The sequence below is a fragment of the Solea solea genome, chromosome 6 (assembly GCF_958295425.1).
Source record: "Solea solea chromosome 6, fSolSol10.1, whole genome shotgun sequence".
In the NCBI taxonomy this organism is placed as follows: domain Eukaryota; kingdom Metazoa; phylum Chordata; class Actinopteri; order Pleuronectiformes; family Soleidae; genus Solea; species Solea solea.
The window spans coordinates 2,721,465-2,739,795 of NC_081139.1; the positions used below are offsets into that span (position 1 = coordinate 2,721,465).

Genomic DNA, 18,331 nt, shown 5'->3' on the forward strand with positions numbered 1-18,331 from the left:
ATCATATATTTCATATGCAGCTCTCAACTAAAATGTGTAATTGAAAAAAGCTTTTGAACACAGATACAAAATCCAGGAAACATTTGTTACGTAGCATACTGAGGCCTTTAAATCTGTGTGGATCGGCATCATCATTTATTCCTAAATCTCTTCGTCAAATGGAGCCTTGTAAACATTCATCACGTGTACTACTTTGTTATTTCTTGGACAATGACAGAAATGTCTAAAAGCTTTTTATGGACAGTAATCATGAATATTAGTTTATCTATAATTGAAGAACAATGTTGCAGGAGATAAATACCAAATGCCATAATTTATTTTGACATGTTTATGTCACGATCCTTCCCCAGAACTTGTTTCTAGTGTTGTGATTTATTTGGACTAATTGTATAAATTACTGGGGTTGTGTTTCTGTCCTTGTTTGTTTTTTTGTAGACTTCCTGTTTTATTTTGACACGTCCTGTTTTGATACGTGCCTCTCATCATGTCACTTCCTGGCTTTCCTGCCTTTTTCATGAACTGCCCTGCCCTTCTTAGTTTCACCTGTGTCTCGTTGTCGTTTCCTTCCTGGTGTGTAGATACATACTCGCCCTTTTCCTTTTGTTTCCCCTTTGTCTTGTTTTGCTGTCATGATCCTGATTTGCACCTTGTGTCCTGCTCACCTGTGCTTTTCATCTCTGTAAGTTGTATTTTTTTGCTTGATTCTGCCTTAGTTTGATGCATGAAACAGTTTTTTACCTGCTCTTACCCCCGAGTTGTCCTGCACTTGGGTCTTCCATCACAACTGTGACAGTTTAAATATTAGGATAAGAATGTAATATCTCTCTGTTCCCCTGGCACACTTTCATCTCTCGCTATGCATTGGCAAACACTCCTGCCTTACAACCACCCACACTGGTGGTGTAAGCCATCACTGCTGCAGCATGTAAAACCTCGTCTTATCTGAATAGTCTTGTTACTTTTGAGGTTTTCCTCCAGTATCTTCTCCTCTAATCTGCAACAAAGCAATCAGTATTGCAACGAACCACATTCACATTATACAGACGACAATAAACCACAATATATGCGTTTTCTTTTTATTCTTTTTTCTGTTTGGAAATTGCAGGGTCAATATTTTTCATTAATCACATTACTTGACATGATGCACCAAAATTTTTACTCTATCTGTTTACAGGAATACACTGAATAGAACACAAGGTTTCACAATGAATACATGACTGACGCTTTGCCCATTGCACTTACAACAGTGAATGACATTTTCCAAAAGATTTTAGTTTTTCTTTTTTTTTCCCCTCAGCTTCTACTTCCCATAATCCCGATTTAGCCTCGCAGAGCATATCAATCAAATCCAAGACCTCCCGGTGGTCTGACAAAGGCATTCTTACACTGCATTTGCCATGGAGGTTTTTATTTATTAAATTTTTTTATTTTTTTATAATGCAATAGATACTCTACACAGAGTGGATGCATCTGAATACATGTTTTGTTCCACTGTTGCAGTCAATATGAGTCAGCCACATACACTATGCTTATGCAGTAATAATAATAATAATCATCATCATCAGTTTTATCATCACCATCTTCATTTTTGTGGTAATAAATATTATTTTTTTTATACACAAGTTGGCAGCAAAAAACGGCATGTGGGGGGGGGGGGGGGGGGGATGCACATGAGAGCCGTAAGTTAAAACTCAAAACCTGTACAGAAGAATGAATTAGTATTTACAGTAAGAGTATGTGTCAATCTGGACGGCTGCACTTCAAAAGCCTGCGTTTCTCATGCACCTCCTTATCGAACCAAACAGCACCTCCACCTCTTTGTTTTGATACAGATCCCACACTATTCCGCTGGGGGGGGGGGCACCGTTATGCAACCTCCTCATTTAATAGTTACATCAAGAAGCAAGTGCGACCAGTCAGGCATTTTGTGCTTTCCAAATGACATGCCCTGATTTTTGAATGACTGGCTGAAACATTTTCCTCATCTCTTTGTTGGCCCGTGAAAGTTAAGACTCAAAAACTTTTTTTTTCTTTTCTTTTTGTCAAACTCAGGCACAGATTCCAAGAATAATATGATCTAATCATGCACTTTCCAATGGCTTGGCTGCTAAGTGTTTTTTTTTTTTAATCCACAATGAAATATCTGATAGAAGCATTCCATTGACCCCACAGGTTATACTGACACCCATTATGTACATTGACACGTATTAATGAGAAGTGCTGACCATCTGTAATACAGGTTTATAGCTGCATGGACAGTCACTGCAAGCCAAACACTGAGGAGCCCAGGTCAGCCAAACACACACAAAACTGAATGAGGGCTTACAAACAGCCACACGAAGCCAAGCAAACCCATGCTTCAAAAAGCAACATGATGATGGACATTCAAAACCGACAGTCTACACAGTTTACCCTTTGGCAACAAGTTCCCCGTGTGTGGGGAGGGCGTGACGGGTGAGAATACATGCCACTAAATTAAAAACAATTCCTAGTTAATATTCAATATCCAAATCCATATTGACATTTTTTTTCCTAAAAGTAAAAACAGTTTCAGGACTATTCGTTTCGCTATTGTAGTTCATAATTTGTTGTGGAGAATACAACAATGATAATAAACTGTTTTAGGCTGAATCACTTCCAGGTTCAAAATGAGTCATTGCATAGAACATTTAAATAGATAATTGCTTTCATCCTTCCCTATTACTGTGTGTGTGTGTGTGTGTGTGTGTGTGTGTGTGTGTGTGTGTGTGTGTGTGTTTCTTCAGAGGCAGTGAGCCCCCCTTTGTTATTGAGATCATCTTGTTGGTGACTTGGTGACCACATTAATCATCAGGAGGTTAACAGGTCTGTTTGGTGGTCTAAGGTGTGAAAGTGTGTGTGTGTGTGTGTGTGTGTGTGTGTGTTTGTACCTGTCCACATGTTCGTGCTTGTCACGACACGGTACTGTGGTTGTAAACCCTCTTGTAAAATTGTATTAATCAACATAATGTGATATTTGATATTTCCCCCGTCACTATTTTAAACGATATTCATACCATTGTGCTATATATACCATTTTCTGCATGCTATTGCTTTTAAAAAAAATCAACAAGCAAATTATTCCGATGCAAGAAAACTGATTCGAAAACAAATCAAAGTGAAAAAAAATATAGTTTTACCAAAGAAAAACATAGAACAAAAAGAAGTCACCAGAAAGTGATTCCATAAATACACAAAGGACAAATTTACATCATTAGATCTCTGATTTGTTTTATGTACATACAATATACAGTTGTGTAAAAAGAAATACATGGTGATATGGACAATTCAAAACATATGAGGTATACAGGTAAAACATACTGAATAAGGCTCTTCCATTCAATGAATATCAGGCAAACATAAAAAAAAAAAAAAATATATATAGATGAGACAAACAATAAAAAGAATAGAAAAGTCCCAGAAGGTTCTGGGGCTGAATCTAACGATGGCTTTGCGATGGCAAATAAAGAGCCGTGACCACTTTTTTAATTTGGTCTTGTCATTTGTGTGAATCTCACACTTGTGGGCACACTGGTAGTCATTTCCTCTCTCCTGAACATCTACAGCTAATGATGAGTGGCATCTCATTGGTGGTGAAAGATGGGCTTCTTTTTTCACTCAGTGTTTTTTTTATTATTATTATTATTGTTTGTGCGTGCATTCTTGTGTTCACATTTTCACAATTCATTCTGTAGACATCAAAACAAAACAAAAAAGAGAAACACATTCAGAGAAAGGGTAAAATTCCCTAAACTGGAATGTACTGTAGAGACCAGAGGATTGTGTTGGAGTCGTCAGGTTGGTTGTCATTACCGTGTTACACCTCGTCTTTCTCAGGGTATGCAGTGTCATTGTGGGCTGTGATTGGTATCTTTGGAGCAAGGAAAACCTATGGAAATCTGTCTTCTTACTTTTCCTATTATGATTTGCTCAAAAAGGCTCAGAAGGCATCAACGCAGAATCAAATATCCTTGCCAGCCCTCAGGCGGAGGTCGTGTTCAACTCAAATTCATGTAGAGGGCGCTATGACACTTCCTAGATCGGATTGTTTGAAAGAAGACACATGCAATGGCCGTACGCTCTGAATTTCTCCCATAATATCCAGGTGCCTTACTTAGCAGGTCTTTTACTGTCATACGATTCCCAGGAGAGCTTCACTAGAGAAGAAGGGAAACAGGACTCGCATCCTCCTTCCCCCCACTCTCCTCCGTTCCACTGCATCCTCATTATTGACCGCCGTTGTCCTCCTGTAATAAATACAGTGAAGATGTGAATGCTCAGGGGATTAAAATCATTGTTAATTTATTACAAACATAACATAAAATGTTGCACTGACTAATTCAACATGGAATAAATTAAGACATGCTAATAGTATTCTTAAAGACAGCTACACGTCTTCTGCAATGACCACACACATGGTGACACAGGCTGAGACCTTCTGTGTTTATGCTACAGCTCTCTGCAAGCCAACCCCCCCCACACACACACACCTTCTCCTTGTATCAGCAGTAATCCATAAGGCTGAGCACATTGACCTGCTACTCAAAGTAGCATTGAGTCAGGTTTATCTCCACATTCGCCCCCAAATCCTCCCACTGGATAAAGACACAGAGACAAGTGACAACCGATACTAATCCAGTGTCAAGGTAGACATCCGAGTAGTTCAATAAAAGCCTTTCAATCAAATGAGCCACAGCCTCATCAAGTGGAAGCCACAGCATGTGTTTTGACAGATAAAGTGAAACCTGCTTTATTCATTCTATAGTTCTGCTCCATTGAGCAAAATTTGTTCTGTTTTTTTTTTTTTTCATGTAACAAGTGACGTTGACAATGAGTCATAATTCTGTGCCCCTGCTAGTGCTCTTGTCCTGTGTGTCTTTGTGTGTGTGACATTAAAAGCCGAGCCACAATTAGCCTGCTCAGGCTAATTATAACACAGAGTGCTTGGCTCAGATTATTGCAAGTGTATAGAGTCAGAAAGTAAAGCATACTCGTGCTGACCTCTCCTATTGTTGGCTTTAACCTCTCACCTCTTCATGACAAAGCTCAGGTGGACTGTGAATTTCAGCAGCTCACTAAGGAAATAAAGTGCTGAAGCAAACAAAAAGACCAACACATAAAAGGGGGAAAACAGTTACGAGTATGAATAACATACCACTGAGGTGTCAGACTTCTCCACGATCATCATCCTGGGACTAGTGTTCTGTCAAGGCACCCATCTACTTTCAGACCTCCTCAGGCCACTGCTTAGGTCTCCTAACACAGTGCTGACAAAGCAATCTTGTTTAATTCACTTCATCCTTGTGTCCATGTTTGGGGAGTTCAGTGCTGACAAGGCTTCCTTTGATTCCAGTTCTGTTCAGTAAATTGGTATAAGGGAAAGATGCAGCAGATCAGCCTGAATATACAGCACCACAGCATTTAATGAGGCATTACTTCACTTGAGCCTTCTCTTCGTGCAAACATGGTCAGTGCTAATCTATGTTAATAAACCAGCTAACAAAACAGTTAATCCATCACAAGTGTCACAAACATTTTGAATAGTACACATAGAGACAAGTTAATGAGATACTCACTGATGCACTCGTAACTTCTCTTCCTCCATAATGTGAAATGAATTAATGCCATTCCATAGGTTTTTCAAGTACTAAGTTACCAATCCTTATTTCATCTGTGCATACCCTGAAAAGAGTGCAGTTATATGTTAGTAGACAGCAGTTTGTTTCATCTCAATGTGTAATAAATTCATTCTTGTAACATTGAAGACTGAACAGTTTTAATTTCTAGAGCCAAAAACTTGAATTCACTTACACCCCTCTAGACAGTTCACCAAAATGAAGTGAACTTCTTCCCAAGGCCAGACAAAGCTGTTAAAAAAACAAAGAGGGAGGACAAAGAGATTGATGAGAAAACAACAACGCTCATTAAAGGGATTCCACTATTTATATTTTAGTTTGATCCATTTTACAAATTGAAATGCGTATAATTTGCCAGAACCAAATATAATCTGTAGTGCAATTTAATGAATGTACCGTCTCCCAGTTTTCCAGCCTGCTCTGCAGCCCCTCCTTGCAGGATTTTGGTCAAGACATTATCCCCCTCAGCAGGTGCCTGTCCTGCTGCCGCACTGCCTATACCTCCAGGTTTGCTACCAATCCCAACAGGGGCGGCCTTGGAGCCTGAAAATAATCAACACAGCCCACATGTATCATCATTCCTCTGTGATCATGGTACAGGTTATGGTGAAATTGAGACTTTACCAATGCCAGTTAGAGGAGGTGTAGCTATTTTGGTAGGCTGAGGTGCTGTCGGAACTCCTGCTAATGGTTTCATTGCTGTAGCTGCTGCTGCTGCTGCTGGTGGAGCATCCATTTTTGCCTGCAGACAAATTTTGACAAGAATTTAAGAATCTAAGAATCAAAAATCACACATCACATTCTATGTTTTTCCAGTGTAATTCTTGATTTGCACGCCCTAATGCCCACTATCAACTCTAAATATTAAAGTGATTCATAACTAGGTTATTGAGAGATCTCATTTTACAAACCAAAAGCCTCAATCAAACAATTGTTGCTTCTGATTGCAACATTTGTTGTTGTTTTTGAAGGTTTAACGGGGTAATTCAACAGTGACAATAACTAAAGTTTTGTGTCATCATAATTATCACACAATTGTCAAATATTACACTGAACAGGATGTTCAAATGTTGCAACATTTAAATGAAACAAGAAACTAGGCTATTGTTTACTAACCGCTGTGGTAGCCAGTTGTCCAGCTGCAGACGCGACTCCTGGCTGGCGTCCCTGAGGCTGGGTTTGGCCAGGTTTGGGCTGCTGATGTGCAGGTCCAGCTCCTGTAGTGGTTGAGGTTGGCTGGCTGCTCTGAAGGGTCTGGCTGTGTTGCGGTGGTTGTTGTTGCTGCTGCTGCTGTTGTTGCTGCTGCTGCTGTTGTGTGCTCTGCTGCTGTGCTTGTTGGGTACCATTAAGTGGTTCAGAGCCTGGATGTCTCCCAGATTGACTCTGAACACCTGGCCGCTGCTGACCGCCCTGAAGGGCCTGCTGCTGCTGTGGCTGCTGCTGTGGCTGCTGCTGCTGCTGCTGCTGCGGCTGCTGCTGTTGCTGCGGCTGCTGCTGTGGTTGCTGCTGTTGCTGTGGTTTCATTCCTGCTGCAGAAGGATCCTGTCTCTTGGAGGTTGCGCGATCTCCTTGGGGTCTCTGGCTCCTTCCTCCAGTACCATGATGATGACCAGAGGATGTGTCACGAGAGAAGTCTCCTGAGTTCCGTGGGCTTCCCTGGGCAGAGCGGGAATCTGGACCAGTTCTTCTATGTGCAGATGAGGAGCCTCTGCCATCAGAGCGAACAGATGGGTCTTTGGAGTGTGCCCTGGAAGATCGGGAGGACCTAGGATCTTCTGTGGAGTGACGAGAAGAGGCATGTCTGCCAGAGCTGCCACCATGGTGACGGTGGTCCCGTGCCGGTGTAGAGGATGAGTGGCGGTGTTGATTGTATTCATCTTGGTGACCGTATTCCTCTGGAGGTTCGTCATAATCATGGTAGGTGTGCTTACCACGCCTACCCGTGGATGAATGACTTCCACTTCCATGATGTCGTGAGCGATCACCACAGACCTCCCTTGGCTTCTCAAACCAGTCAGTTTCCTCTTGGCCAAGGTGATAGGCTTTTTTAAAATCAAAACAAACATTATAAGTCAAGTGTTTCACCTGTTTGGAGGAGAGGTATGAAGATCGAAGCCATGCAAAATAATTGAGAAAACATGCTCCTCATGCTAGAGCCATGCACATGCACAGGAATCCGTCATCAGCAACAAAAAAATACTCTCAAAAAAATATGTATGCAAAATGTAAAAGTAAAACAGGCATATTTGGCTTCATTTATAAAATGAAACAGTCCATACAAAAACAAAAAAACAAAAAGACAAACAAAGCGATGGTGCTCTTCTCAAAAGTTAACACTTGGCATGCAGTCTCTTTTCAGCACACTTAAAAGGTTGGAGGAACAGCTAATTCAGTAAAGATTATTTAGAACCAGTTACCTTCACTGTCAGAAACAGCACATTGCATGTCATCTACAAGATAAGGGTCATCTGGTTTATAGACATGACTCCTGGGCAGGTCCTTCTTGAAGTGGTCCTGTACATCTGGCAGTGAGTGGCTGGATCCATACTGATTTCTCACATCATGCGCTTCTGCTACAGGCATTCCAACAGGACTGATTGGGCTCTCCTCTTCTGAATTTTGGCTGCGCATTGGAGGCCTTCCACTGCGACTGCTTCTCTGAGATCGCTCCATTGCATCTCTTTCATAGGATTTACTCCTGTGGCCTGGGGCATCTCTTGAGGAAATCTTGTCCATACCATACCCAGTAGACCTGGACCTTCCAGAGCTATACATGCGGTCCTCTTCCTCAAGACCCTCCCGACTGGTGCCATAATATTTCTGCTGGTCGTATGCATTTTTCTTCATCCCGTAAGTATCTTCCTGAAGCTTCTTGGATCGGGACACAACTGTACAGCTACCTCCTGTTGATGTTGTCATTGTATAAGAGGCAAGGTCAGACTCCACATCCCGTGCTTCCTCAATAGGGGAGAATTTAGAAATCTTCTGTTCCATTCCTTGCTTCCTGTGCTTACTACGTTTAGAGGAGACTACAGCAGGGGCAAGATTCTTGGATGTGGGTTTGTGACTACTAGAGGTGCTCCGTGATGTGTGTTTATAATCATCATAGTAATAGGAAGAGCCTCCACTCACTGTGGTACTGGCACGGCTATCTACTGCACTTTGGTAACCTGCTGAGCCTGTAGGTCTGCCATAAGCATCTACAGGCTCATCTTCAGGCCTACCATAAGAACTACCACGAGCAGGGCCATTCTCAGTGCGATACCGTCCTACAGGATGACCTAAAGCATCAGTGGGTTGGTTAGTGTTGTCTTTTGTCAACTCACTGATGTCATCAATCATCACATAGTTCCTAGGAATATTTTGCTCCAGGTTTGAGGTGTAGAGACCATCTGCAGCATAAGCAGAGGTGGGGCTGTCAACAGAGTGAGTTAGGCCAGGCTCTGGGGGGCGGTATTGTCCATATGCATTGCTGTAAACTGCATTGCCAAAGTTGGTATCTGGAACTGATGTTGCTACTGACACTGCTGGGTTGCTGATGACCTCATAATTGGTGGGGAGTTTTTGCTCAAGGTCAGCTAGAGACGTTTGTCTTGGTCTTTGATGGACTGAAAGGATCTCTGCCTGGGGAGGGTAGGGGAGGCCAGGTTGGTAAGAGCTGTGGTTGGGGTAGGGAAGACTTTGGCCTGGCATGGGCGGACCAGGCTGATGAAAGCCCTGCTGACTATGCTGCTGCATGCCCAGGTCTGTCTGGTACGAGGACTGGGCATACATGCGGGAGGGATATGTCCCCTGGTTTTGGTAGCCAGGGCCTGGTGGGGGATGGGGCTGGAAAGTTCCTGGCTGGGGAGCTGAAGATGGAGGGTAAGGAGGAGGTTGGAAGCCTATCTGTTGGTAAGCAGCGGTTGGCTGCTGTGTTGATGGTTGACTTTGAGGGTATGAATAAGACATATAAGATGAGGTTGAGGGATACTGAGAGGCCACATTGAAGTCATTGGTAAACTGACTCAGTGGTGCAGTGCTGGGCCTTGTCAGTAGACCATTAGCATCAAAGGTTCCTGTTGCAGCTGCCATCCTGAGATTATTGAGCTCACTGTCTGACATATAGTCACGAGCATCACCCATACATCTCAGGTAAGCCAACTCTCTTCTCTCCCTATCCTTCACCATTGTCTCCTTGCGTTGGGTGATGCCTAGTTCCAGGTAACGCAGCTTGGCATCAATCTCTTTCTCTTCTTCCTCTAGTTCAGCCTGCTGCTTACGGAGCTTTGATGACTCTTGTTCCACAGCTTTCAGTTCACTCAGCAGGCCAGCCTTGGTGACACCTTGGTTGGGTCTGGGTAGGACCCTCTGTGGCATGCCAGGAGAGCTGTACATTTGTGCTGGAGTAACAATGGGGTGCGGTGTTTCCTCTGGAGGGGGGCTGGGGAGAGTCCTCTTTACTTTCCTCATCAGAGAGTTCTGCTGCTGCTGCAGGGAGGCCATCTGCTAAGAGAGCCAGATATACATCAGCAAACACTGAGCTATAAACAGAACGTGTTTATGTAAATTAGACTCATTACAGTATAGTGGGCTCTCTCACAGGGTTGGGAATTTAGTCATCCCTACATAGAGTGAAGTGAAGAGCTATGCAGCCTGATATGCAAATTTGACCCATGCACCTACTTTATGTATCAGCGGTTCAAATAACAGTTTGAAGTTATAATATTGATTTTATTTTACTGATTAAATGTTATTTCTGTTAGCCAACAATACAAGGTGCCTTTTTTTTGACGTATTAGTATTGTTTTAATGAATCATGAAAAAGTGTTCGTAGAAATCATTGTTGTCAACCTAAACTCCTCTATTACTAATTATTAATCATTTTGCAAGGGGAACCAGTTAGGCAATCAATTTAACCATGCCCAATGTCATGCTAAACAGCATTCATAATGTAACTACAACTGATAAACACTAGAAAATATATCTCTAACCAGTGTCTGTAACATTTTCTAAATGTAGAATCCATTAATGCCATTATAAGAATTAATTAAAAGAAAATAATGAACAAATACTTTACTTACAAATATTTTGTACATTTAGTGCATATAAATTTAATGTAATTTCATTTCATTCAAATAAAGGTTTAGAAACTAATTTGCCCTTCATTCCTAGATCAAGGCATGCATATAACAACATTACAAATAAATAGGTCTGAAATAGTCTGCTATTGACAAATTAAAATACTTACAAAATAGTAATAGTGTTGGGTCAATCCATAGTGATTTTTTTAAGCATCCGCAAGAGACCATGTGAGAAACACTAATACTAAGATGAAAAGGTATAAATGTGTAAAAATCGGAAATCTAATTAAGTTTTGGTGCAAAGCAATTAATTTATTTTGACCAGCTGCTAACAGTCAGGAAGATAGCAAAGCACCATAAGGATTGCTCCACATTGTGTCTCCCTCTAGCAACTCTTAAGGGTGTGCCAGTGCCAGATATAGAGGATATTACATAAAGCTAGAGAGGGAGAGAGAGAGAGAGGGGGGGGGGGGGGGAGGCAATGGTGGTATGGGTGATAGAAATGGATATGGATAAGGCAGGAGATAAGATAAATAAGGACGATTGAAAAATCTTTTCTGGCATGACCAGCTGCTATCTCTAAATAGTCATTTATATTCCAACAAACACTTCATAAATATCTCATAAAAATACACACGATTGTGTATTTAGGGAGCCTCAAAAACTTGATTTGAGGACTGTCATACTCTCTAAGTGTAGATTTTTGTGGGGTCACTGTTTCTAGACATAAATATATTTCACTAAAAGACACATTTTGAAATATATTTTTCAATTTTCTCTACTAAATTTTTGGTAAAGATTTACACAAGTGGTATGTTATGGATAATGAAAAAGTGTAGTTTCATACCTGACTGTTGGAGAGAGCTTGCTGATGATATGGTGAGAACCTGTTCTTGGCAGGGTCCTCTGATGTGGGGCTGAGAGGCTTTGGATCTGACATGGAACGCTGCACACTTTTTATGGGTCTTGGTAGAGACTGGTGGCGTTGGGGTGATTCAGCAGTGAAGGCCTTCTGCTGGGGTGTAACATGGGCTTTGTTGAGTTTCTCCTGGGAGGCAAATGTGGTCTCCAGCATACGATGAGGAGACAATGGGGATACAGGGGAGTATAGCACCTGGGGAGATTTGGGGGGCTGGCGAGATTCACTTTGTTGTTGCTGGTAGCCAATTTCTAGGGGGTCTGGCTTCCTCCTCTCAAACTTAGCAACTCCTTGGAGTCTAGGAGAGGCTGGATCTGATGTATTTGCACCTACTAAATGCAGACTTGTGGAATATGGACTGATAGTGGTAGGGACACTCAGTTGAGGTGCAACCACACCCTGAGAATGAGACTCTGGCTCTGTCTGACAGGCCAGACTCTCTCCTTTATAGGTCCTCTCAGGAGCAGCTATATAATGTAATAGGTCAACCTTGGAGGTCTCTGCCATGGTTATGTGGATTGCAGGTGAAACCCTGCCAAGCTGGTCAGGCTCTGTCTGACATGATGAATCATTTGTGGTCTGAATAGCTATACTTGAAGAAGCTACTTTAGATGAACCCTCTGATTTAGTCTCACCACTGGATTCAGAGTGCTTGGATACACGTGATCGCCTGCGCCTCACTGGTTGCTGATCCCATTCTCCCTGGTCCTCCTCATCAGTCTGCACACTGCAGTCTGCAATACGCCTTGTTCTCCTTCGCCTGTTCATGAATCTGTCCTCGCCATCTTCATCATCTGTTTGCACACAGCTGTCTGTAATCCTTTTCACAGAGTCATCCTCTGAGCCATCCCTCAGCCGAGGCATTGAATTCTGTTTTTTCATAATTTTGGAATCTGCCTGTTTGTCACTAGTCCTCAAAGACATTTCAGAGGCAGAACTCTGAATAGGTCGAGCAGTAACCACAGCTTGAACTACTTTTCCATCCTGCCAAAATTGAACACTCTGACCATCTTGCTGAATTACTCTACCGCTCTGGTCACAGATAATGAACCCTTGAGGAGCCCCAACTACCCCTTGTATAGCACTCTGGGCAGTAGTAGCTGCTGCTGCTACTACTGCAGAGGCTGCGGCTGCCTCTGCAGCAGCAACAGCTGCTGCTGCCTCCACTGCTGCTGTCTTTTGCCTTTTCTGCTCCTCCAGTTGCTGCTGGAGTTGGTGCTGAAGAGACTGGATTTGTTCAAGCTGCATTCTTTGCTGGGCCAGTTGTTCTCTTTGCATAATGAGCTGTGTCTCCCGCTCTGCTTGCTGTTGCTGTAGGACCTGCTGTTTGATTGACTGAAGTTCGTGAATCTCACGCTGAACAAGTAACTGTTCTTTTTCTCTGTGTCGCTGGAGCTCCACACGGTCTCTTTCAAGCTCCTCTTGTAGCCGCAGCTGCCTAAATTTCTCCAGTTCAACTCTCTCACGCTCTAGCTGCAGCATATGCTCTTGTTGCTGACTTAATCTCTCATCTTCCTTAACTTTCTGTCCATCCATGGGAGGAGAGAGGTTGGAAGTCTGTGCTAGGGCAGTGACTTGGGATGTCCCTTGTGGCTGGCCCTGTGGAAGACCTAATGGTTGAGGTTGACTGATGGATTGAACTTGAGTTTGGGTTTGAGTCAAAGATAAAGGTTCAGTTTGAGCAGGTAACTGCTGTGGCTGCATTTGAGACTGTACTTGTTGGGCAGTTGGTGGTTGGTTTTGGGCTTGAGAAGGAGACCTAACACACTGAGCATGGTCTGTCTGCTGATCTGCTGTGGTTTGCATTCCAGGTGGTGGTAGATTTTGTGCACTTAAGTGTGCTGCAGGTTGGGCTGGTGGAATGGTTGTTTGGGGAGCAACTGATGTTAAAGGCTTTCCAAGATACACTGGACTTTCCTGGTGTGAGCTACTTGTAGCAGTCTCACTCCCTGATGGTGAAACTGAAGTAGAATACTGGCTTGGAGGAGGATAGGAATATTGTCCCTGGGTGGACAGTGGCATCCTTGGAGTTACTTGAGGCAACCTGGTAAGACTAGCCAGTGGTACAGCTGTTACACCAGTAGGGTATGGTCTGTAAATTCCTCTAGGCATAGGACGCATTACAGGGGCAGGCTGGGTGGTAATTGGCAAAGTCGATGCAATAGGAGTGTTTATTGTGGAATATATCATGCCATCACCTCCCCTTATAGCAGCAGGGTACATGGCTCGTATACTTGCTTGTCTGGCATTTATTAGGTTAGTTAGGGTTTGGCCATTTGCTGTTGGTCTTCCATCTGGGCCATACAGTAGATTTGCTCTTATTGATGCTAAGCTTTGCTGGAGATTAAGCCTACCTAAAGGTGCATTCCTTCCAGCCCCATATGGTACCAGTTCATGGTTACTTCCATAGCGGCTCCCAAAATGGTCCACTGTGTTTAGTGCTGCACACATGCGACTGATCTCTCTGGCAGTGGTTGCACTGTACTGTGCCAGATTGGGGTCATGTGATCCTGTTATGTCACGTGAACTAAAGGCATAGTCAGAATTGATATTTGACATTGAGCCATATCGCCGAAGGGGTAATGAGGGGCCAGGAAGGTCTCCTTGGTGACGCAAGTCTGTGTAAGATCCATACTGTGCTCCCACACCAAGATATCCACCATCATAAGCCTGACTCATGCTACTAAGATCTACTGCAAGACCTCCCTGGACATTGCTTTGGTAGTGACCAGCATCAGACATGGAGGGGAGATTATTATCAGATATTGAGGGTTGTATCCTTCCAAAGGGGACTATGGGTGGTTGATAAGGTTTACTTTCCTCTTTCACTTCTTGTGTGACTTGAGGTGGGTGTTGTTTTTGTTGGCTGGCATTGTAGTTTGGTGGATGGGGAGGATGGGATGATTGTGGTGTTTCAGTGTTAGGGTTTTTATCTGAGGATACTATAGCAGGCTTCTGACTGAATGACCCAGAACAGGAACCTGCAAAGGGCAATTTGTAAACAACATCACAACAAGCAACCTGGTTTTCTGGTTTGATCTGTCCTGTGAGATCCAAGATCTGTGGAGTGGGAGGAGGTTCCTCTTGCTTTACCAGCTGAGTCACTGTGCTCCCGTGTGATGTGTTACTTTCATCAAGTTGCACCATCATAACATGAGGTTTACCTGAGGACAGGTTTATTACTGTTGGCTTGTTTTTTAGCTCTAATGCAATTCCTCCATATATTTCATTGGGAACATTAGAAACCTGTGCCCCAGACAGAGATGGAGGAGCCAGTGGGGATACTCTAGGTATGGCACTAGCAGTCACTGTAGACACGGTAGTGTTTGGCTGGCTCACTACAAGGTCTTTTTTCATTAGCAGTGGCTGAACCTGATTAGCTAAATTGTAACGAGCAAAAGACGATTGCTGTTGGTGTTGCTGGAGCTGCTGCTCAAGAAGTTGTTGCTGTTGCAGGAGCTTCTGCTGCTGTAACTGCAATTGTTGCTGTTGTATACCTAGGTTCTCCAGACAGGCATCAATTTTGGGAATAGATGGGTCGCTGATCTGTGGTTTACTCTGTGTTAAACAAACAGCTGATCCAACCCCCTGCCCCAGATCCACACGGTTTTGCAAAGGATCTCCATACACTACTGGCTGCTTGGATGAGGACATAAATGTTGATGCTGCAACTGTGACACTAACTGTGGTTGGTGTAGATACAGATACATGAGGTTGCTCTTGGGCATTGAGGTTCATAATAAGAGGTTGCACTGCTGTGTGACGACCAGATGGCTGCTCTGTTCCAAAAGAGTATCTTCTTGTGTCAGAGGCAAGAGATGTTAGGTCCATCCCCTGATCTGTCATTATGATTGGAGCAGGCCTCATTGGAGCTCTCAGATCCACAACATTACTGCTTAGATTTGTTTGGCCCTGATTCACAACATTTGAGATTTTACATAGAGATATATTTTCCATTGATCCTTGACTATATGTAGTTGGGGCCCCTGTGCCAATACCACCAGTTACATTTTCAAAATGTTGAACCATCTGTGAAGCATGATTAGAAGAATGTTGTGATGGGAGCATTTTCAGTGATGTTGGGGAACTTGTAGATGGTGGCTGGGAGCTATATAACGTTTTACCACTAACCTGTGTTGGTGATGACAAAGGGGAGGTGGAAGAATTTACAGTCAGTGGCTTAGCAGGACTAGTTTTTTCAGAGCCTAGTGTTATTACCATCACTGGTGAATCTTGAGAGGATTGCTGTCGAGCAAGACGTGGTGAAATTGCCCTTTGGGGTACCTGACCTCCATGGGATGTTGTAGCTGATGTGGAACCACTGGGTAAGGGTGGCAGCTGCCTACCGCTAGCACCAGGTGGTCGTACAGATGGCATATGCGTAGGGCTTTGTGCTGGGGAAGTGGTGGGAGAAACTGGTGGGCTGGGACCTTTGAAAAGGGAAAAGACCTTGGAGGTTAGAGAAGATGCCCCAGGTTCAGGTGATGCCTGTGCTGGCCTCTGAGTGCTTGCTCTGCTGCTGGCAGACACAGTGCTACCAGCCTGTCTAGTTGTGGCAGTCTGATTGACTTGGGGTTTTGATGTGGCAACTCCAACCACACCTTCAATTTTGGCACTCTGTGTCATCATCCTATTCTGTGTTTCCTTTGATAGATGCTGTGCTGCATGAATTCCTGGGATTCTAGGATCACATCCTGTTGTGGAGAAAGACAAAGGTGCAGAAACCTGTGTTGGGCTTGAGCCAGGTGTGAGGGCAGTTCCAGTTTCAAGATGATGTCTACTGTCAGGCTGTGAAGTGCCTTTCGGCTGATTAACTGTATGTCCTTGCCTCTGCATAAGCTGTGCTTTCTTCATCATCTCCTCATAGACCTCCTCTGCACTTTTTAGTGTTTTATCAGATGGTGACACTGCTGTTGACTTTTCTGTAGGTGAGTAGAGTGATGTGAAGGTTGGAAGGTTAAATTCATTCCCTGATTTGTAAAGCTTTCCACCAATCATTTCAAAGCCCTCTGCCTCAGAGTCCACAGAAGGTGAGTATTCAGAACATGATGATCTGTGAAGCTCCTCCATCTCTGCAGCCTGTCTTAGCTCTTCTGTTGGAGATGCATCCTCAATAGGTGAGAGATTACTGGGGGGAGTTTTGGATCTTTCCCTGCGTCTCTGTGCCCGTAGCTCCTCTTTATCCCTTTTTGTTTTTCGAGCAGTACTTCGTATCCTCTGTTGCTCCAGATCTCTCATCTGTTCTTGTTCTCTCAGTAATTCTTCCTCTTCTCTGAGCTCATCCTCCTCAGATGAGTCTTCTATAGTTGGCAGCAGTGGCCCATGGGAACGATGTCGAGCCTTTCTTTGTTGCTTTGCCTCTTCTAGTCTGGCCCTACGGCTAGGGCTGCTGTCACTGTCATCCTCCATGGATGATACTGATGTGGGGGAAGTTCCAGAAGTGTAGCTGGGAGTGGTAGCAGGCATAGTGGATGAATATTCCCCTTTGGACCGCTCCTCTGGAGAACCAGTCAGACTTTCCATCTCTAGCTCTGGCTCTCTTAGGTCATGATCAGTACTAAGCTCTATGTCTCGATTATAGCTGTTAGTATTATTCAGCTCAATGGTCTTAAAGCGTCTAAGGCCTCCAGCCATCACAACATCTTCCTCTTCAGTTGCTTTATATGCACCGTCTGATACCTTGGTGTCATCCTCAAAACTATTGGACTGGTGAGAGAGTCGTCGTCTCTCTTTGTTTGCATCTCCACTGGTTTTATGCCCCTTTTTAGTTTTCTGGTTTCCATATTCCTCCAACTCTTCTTCATCAGCACTCATTTCCATAATTTGTTTTCTCATGAAGTCTTCATCAGCTAAATCCTTATGTGACTTCTTTTGTCTTATTGGCAAAGGTGAGAGACCACTTTCACTGCTGTCCTCCACATAATCATGGCGAAGCTTACAGCTGAGGTCGTCTTCTGATTCATCCCTTGCTGCATCATCATCAGGACTGTATTCCCGGTCTTGTCCAACTGACAATGAATGTGGCCTGTGCTTATGATCCGAGGCAGTTTTTGACTCCAAAAGAGGCCTCATTGAGCTCTCCAGCTTGGTGATTTCTGAAGGAATGGAAGCACCTCTTTCACTCAGCTTGATTCCTTCCTCTCGGATCTGGCCTGTAATTTCCCCAAGAGAACTTGAGATCCCATCTGAAGAGTATCCAGTGTCACTTAAACTCTGTGTACTTGATTTATTGGAATCCTAAAGAAAGATAGAGAAAGGAAAAGATAGGTCAGACATTTAAAATGGCATATTTTTTTGTCATGGTAAAGTCTTTCACAAGCCTTTACTGTAAACCTTGTGCTTGACTATTTCATCAGTCATAAGCATTGATATTTTTATATTTTTACCTTTTTAGATAATATAAGTAAAATAGTGTATGTTCTAGAACTATTATGGATGAAATAGTTACTTAAATTAAGACATTATAGATTATAGACATTGTAATAAACACATTAAACAAAATTTGATAAAGTAACACTTTAGGTTAAAATCAACCCAAATATATTGTGTTTAGTTGTTAAACGTATGCCCTTTTCAGCAGGATAATTAGTCTGAATCCTGATTTGAGTATTATTTTGTTCACTTTTTTGTGTATATATATATATATATATATATATATATATATATATATATATATGTGTGTATAAAATTACATA

The 18,331-nt window shown here is 43.0% G+C and overlaps 1 protein-coding gene across 4 annotated transcripts in view; it reads right to left on the reverse strand.

Annotated features, from left to right (window-relative positions):
* Nucleotides 1–1,071: 1,071 nt before the first annotated feature.
* bsnb (bassoon (presynaptic cytomatrix protein) b) overlaps nt 1,072–18,331 on the reverse strand; it is a 66,819-nt gene continuing 49,559 nt past the window's right edge. For 2 of the 4 annotated variants that reach the window (XM_058631781.1, XM_058631778.1), the window contains exons 5-13: nt 11,565–17,873; nt 8,072–10,142; nt 6,771–7,696; nt 6,279–6,396; nt 6,051–6,197; nt 5,830–5,885; nt 5,595–5,700; nt 5,174–5,373; nt 1,072–4,265 (exon numbers count right to left, since the gene is read on the reverse strand). In XM_058631781.1, the coding sequence (XP_058487764.1) occupies nt 5,845–5,885; nt 6,051–6,197; nt 6,279–6,396; nt 6,771–7,696; nt 8,072–10,142; nt 11,565–17,873 (9,612 nt within the window). In that variant the 3' untranslated portion in view covers nt 1,072–4,265; nt 5,174–5,373; nt 5,595–5,700; nt 5,830–5,844. The remainder of the gene's footprint in view (nt 4,266–5,173; nt 5,374–5,594; nt 5,701–5,829; nt 5,886–6,050; nt 6,198–6,278; nt 6,397–6,770; nt 7,697–8,071; nt 10,143–11,564; nt 17,874–18,331) is intronic. The other 2 variants (XM_058631780.1, XM_058631779.1) reach the window with 2 other exon arrangements.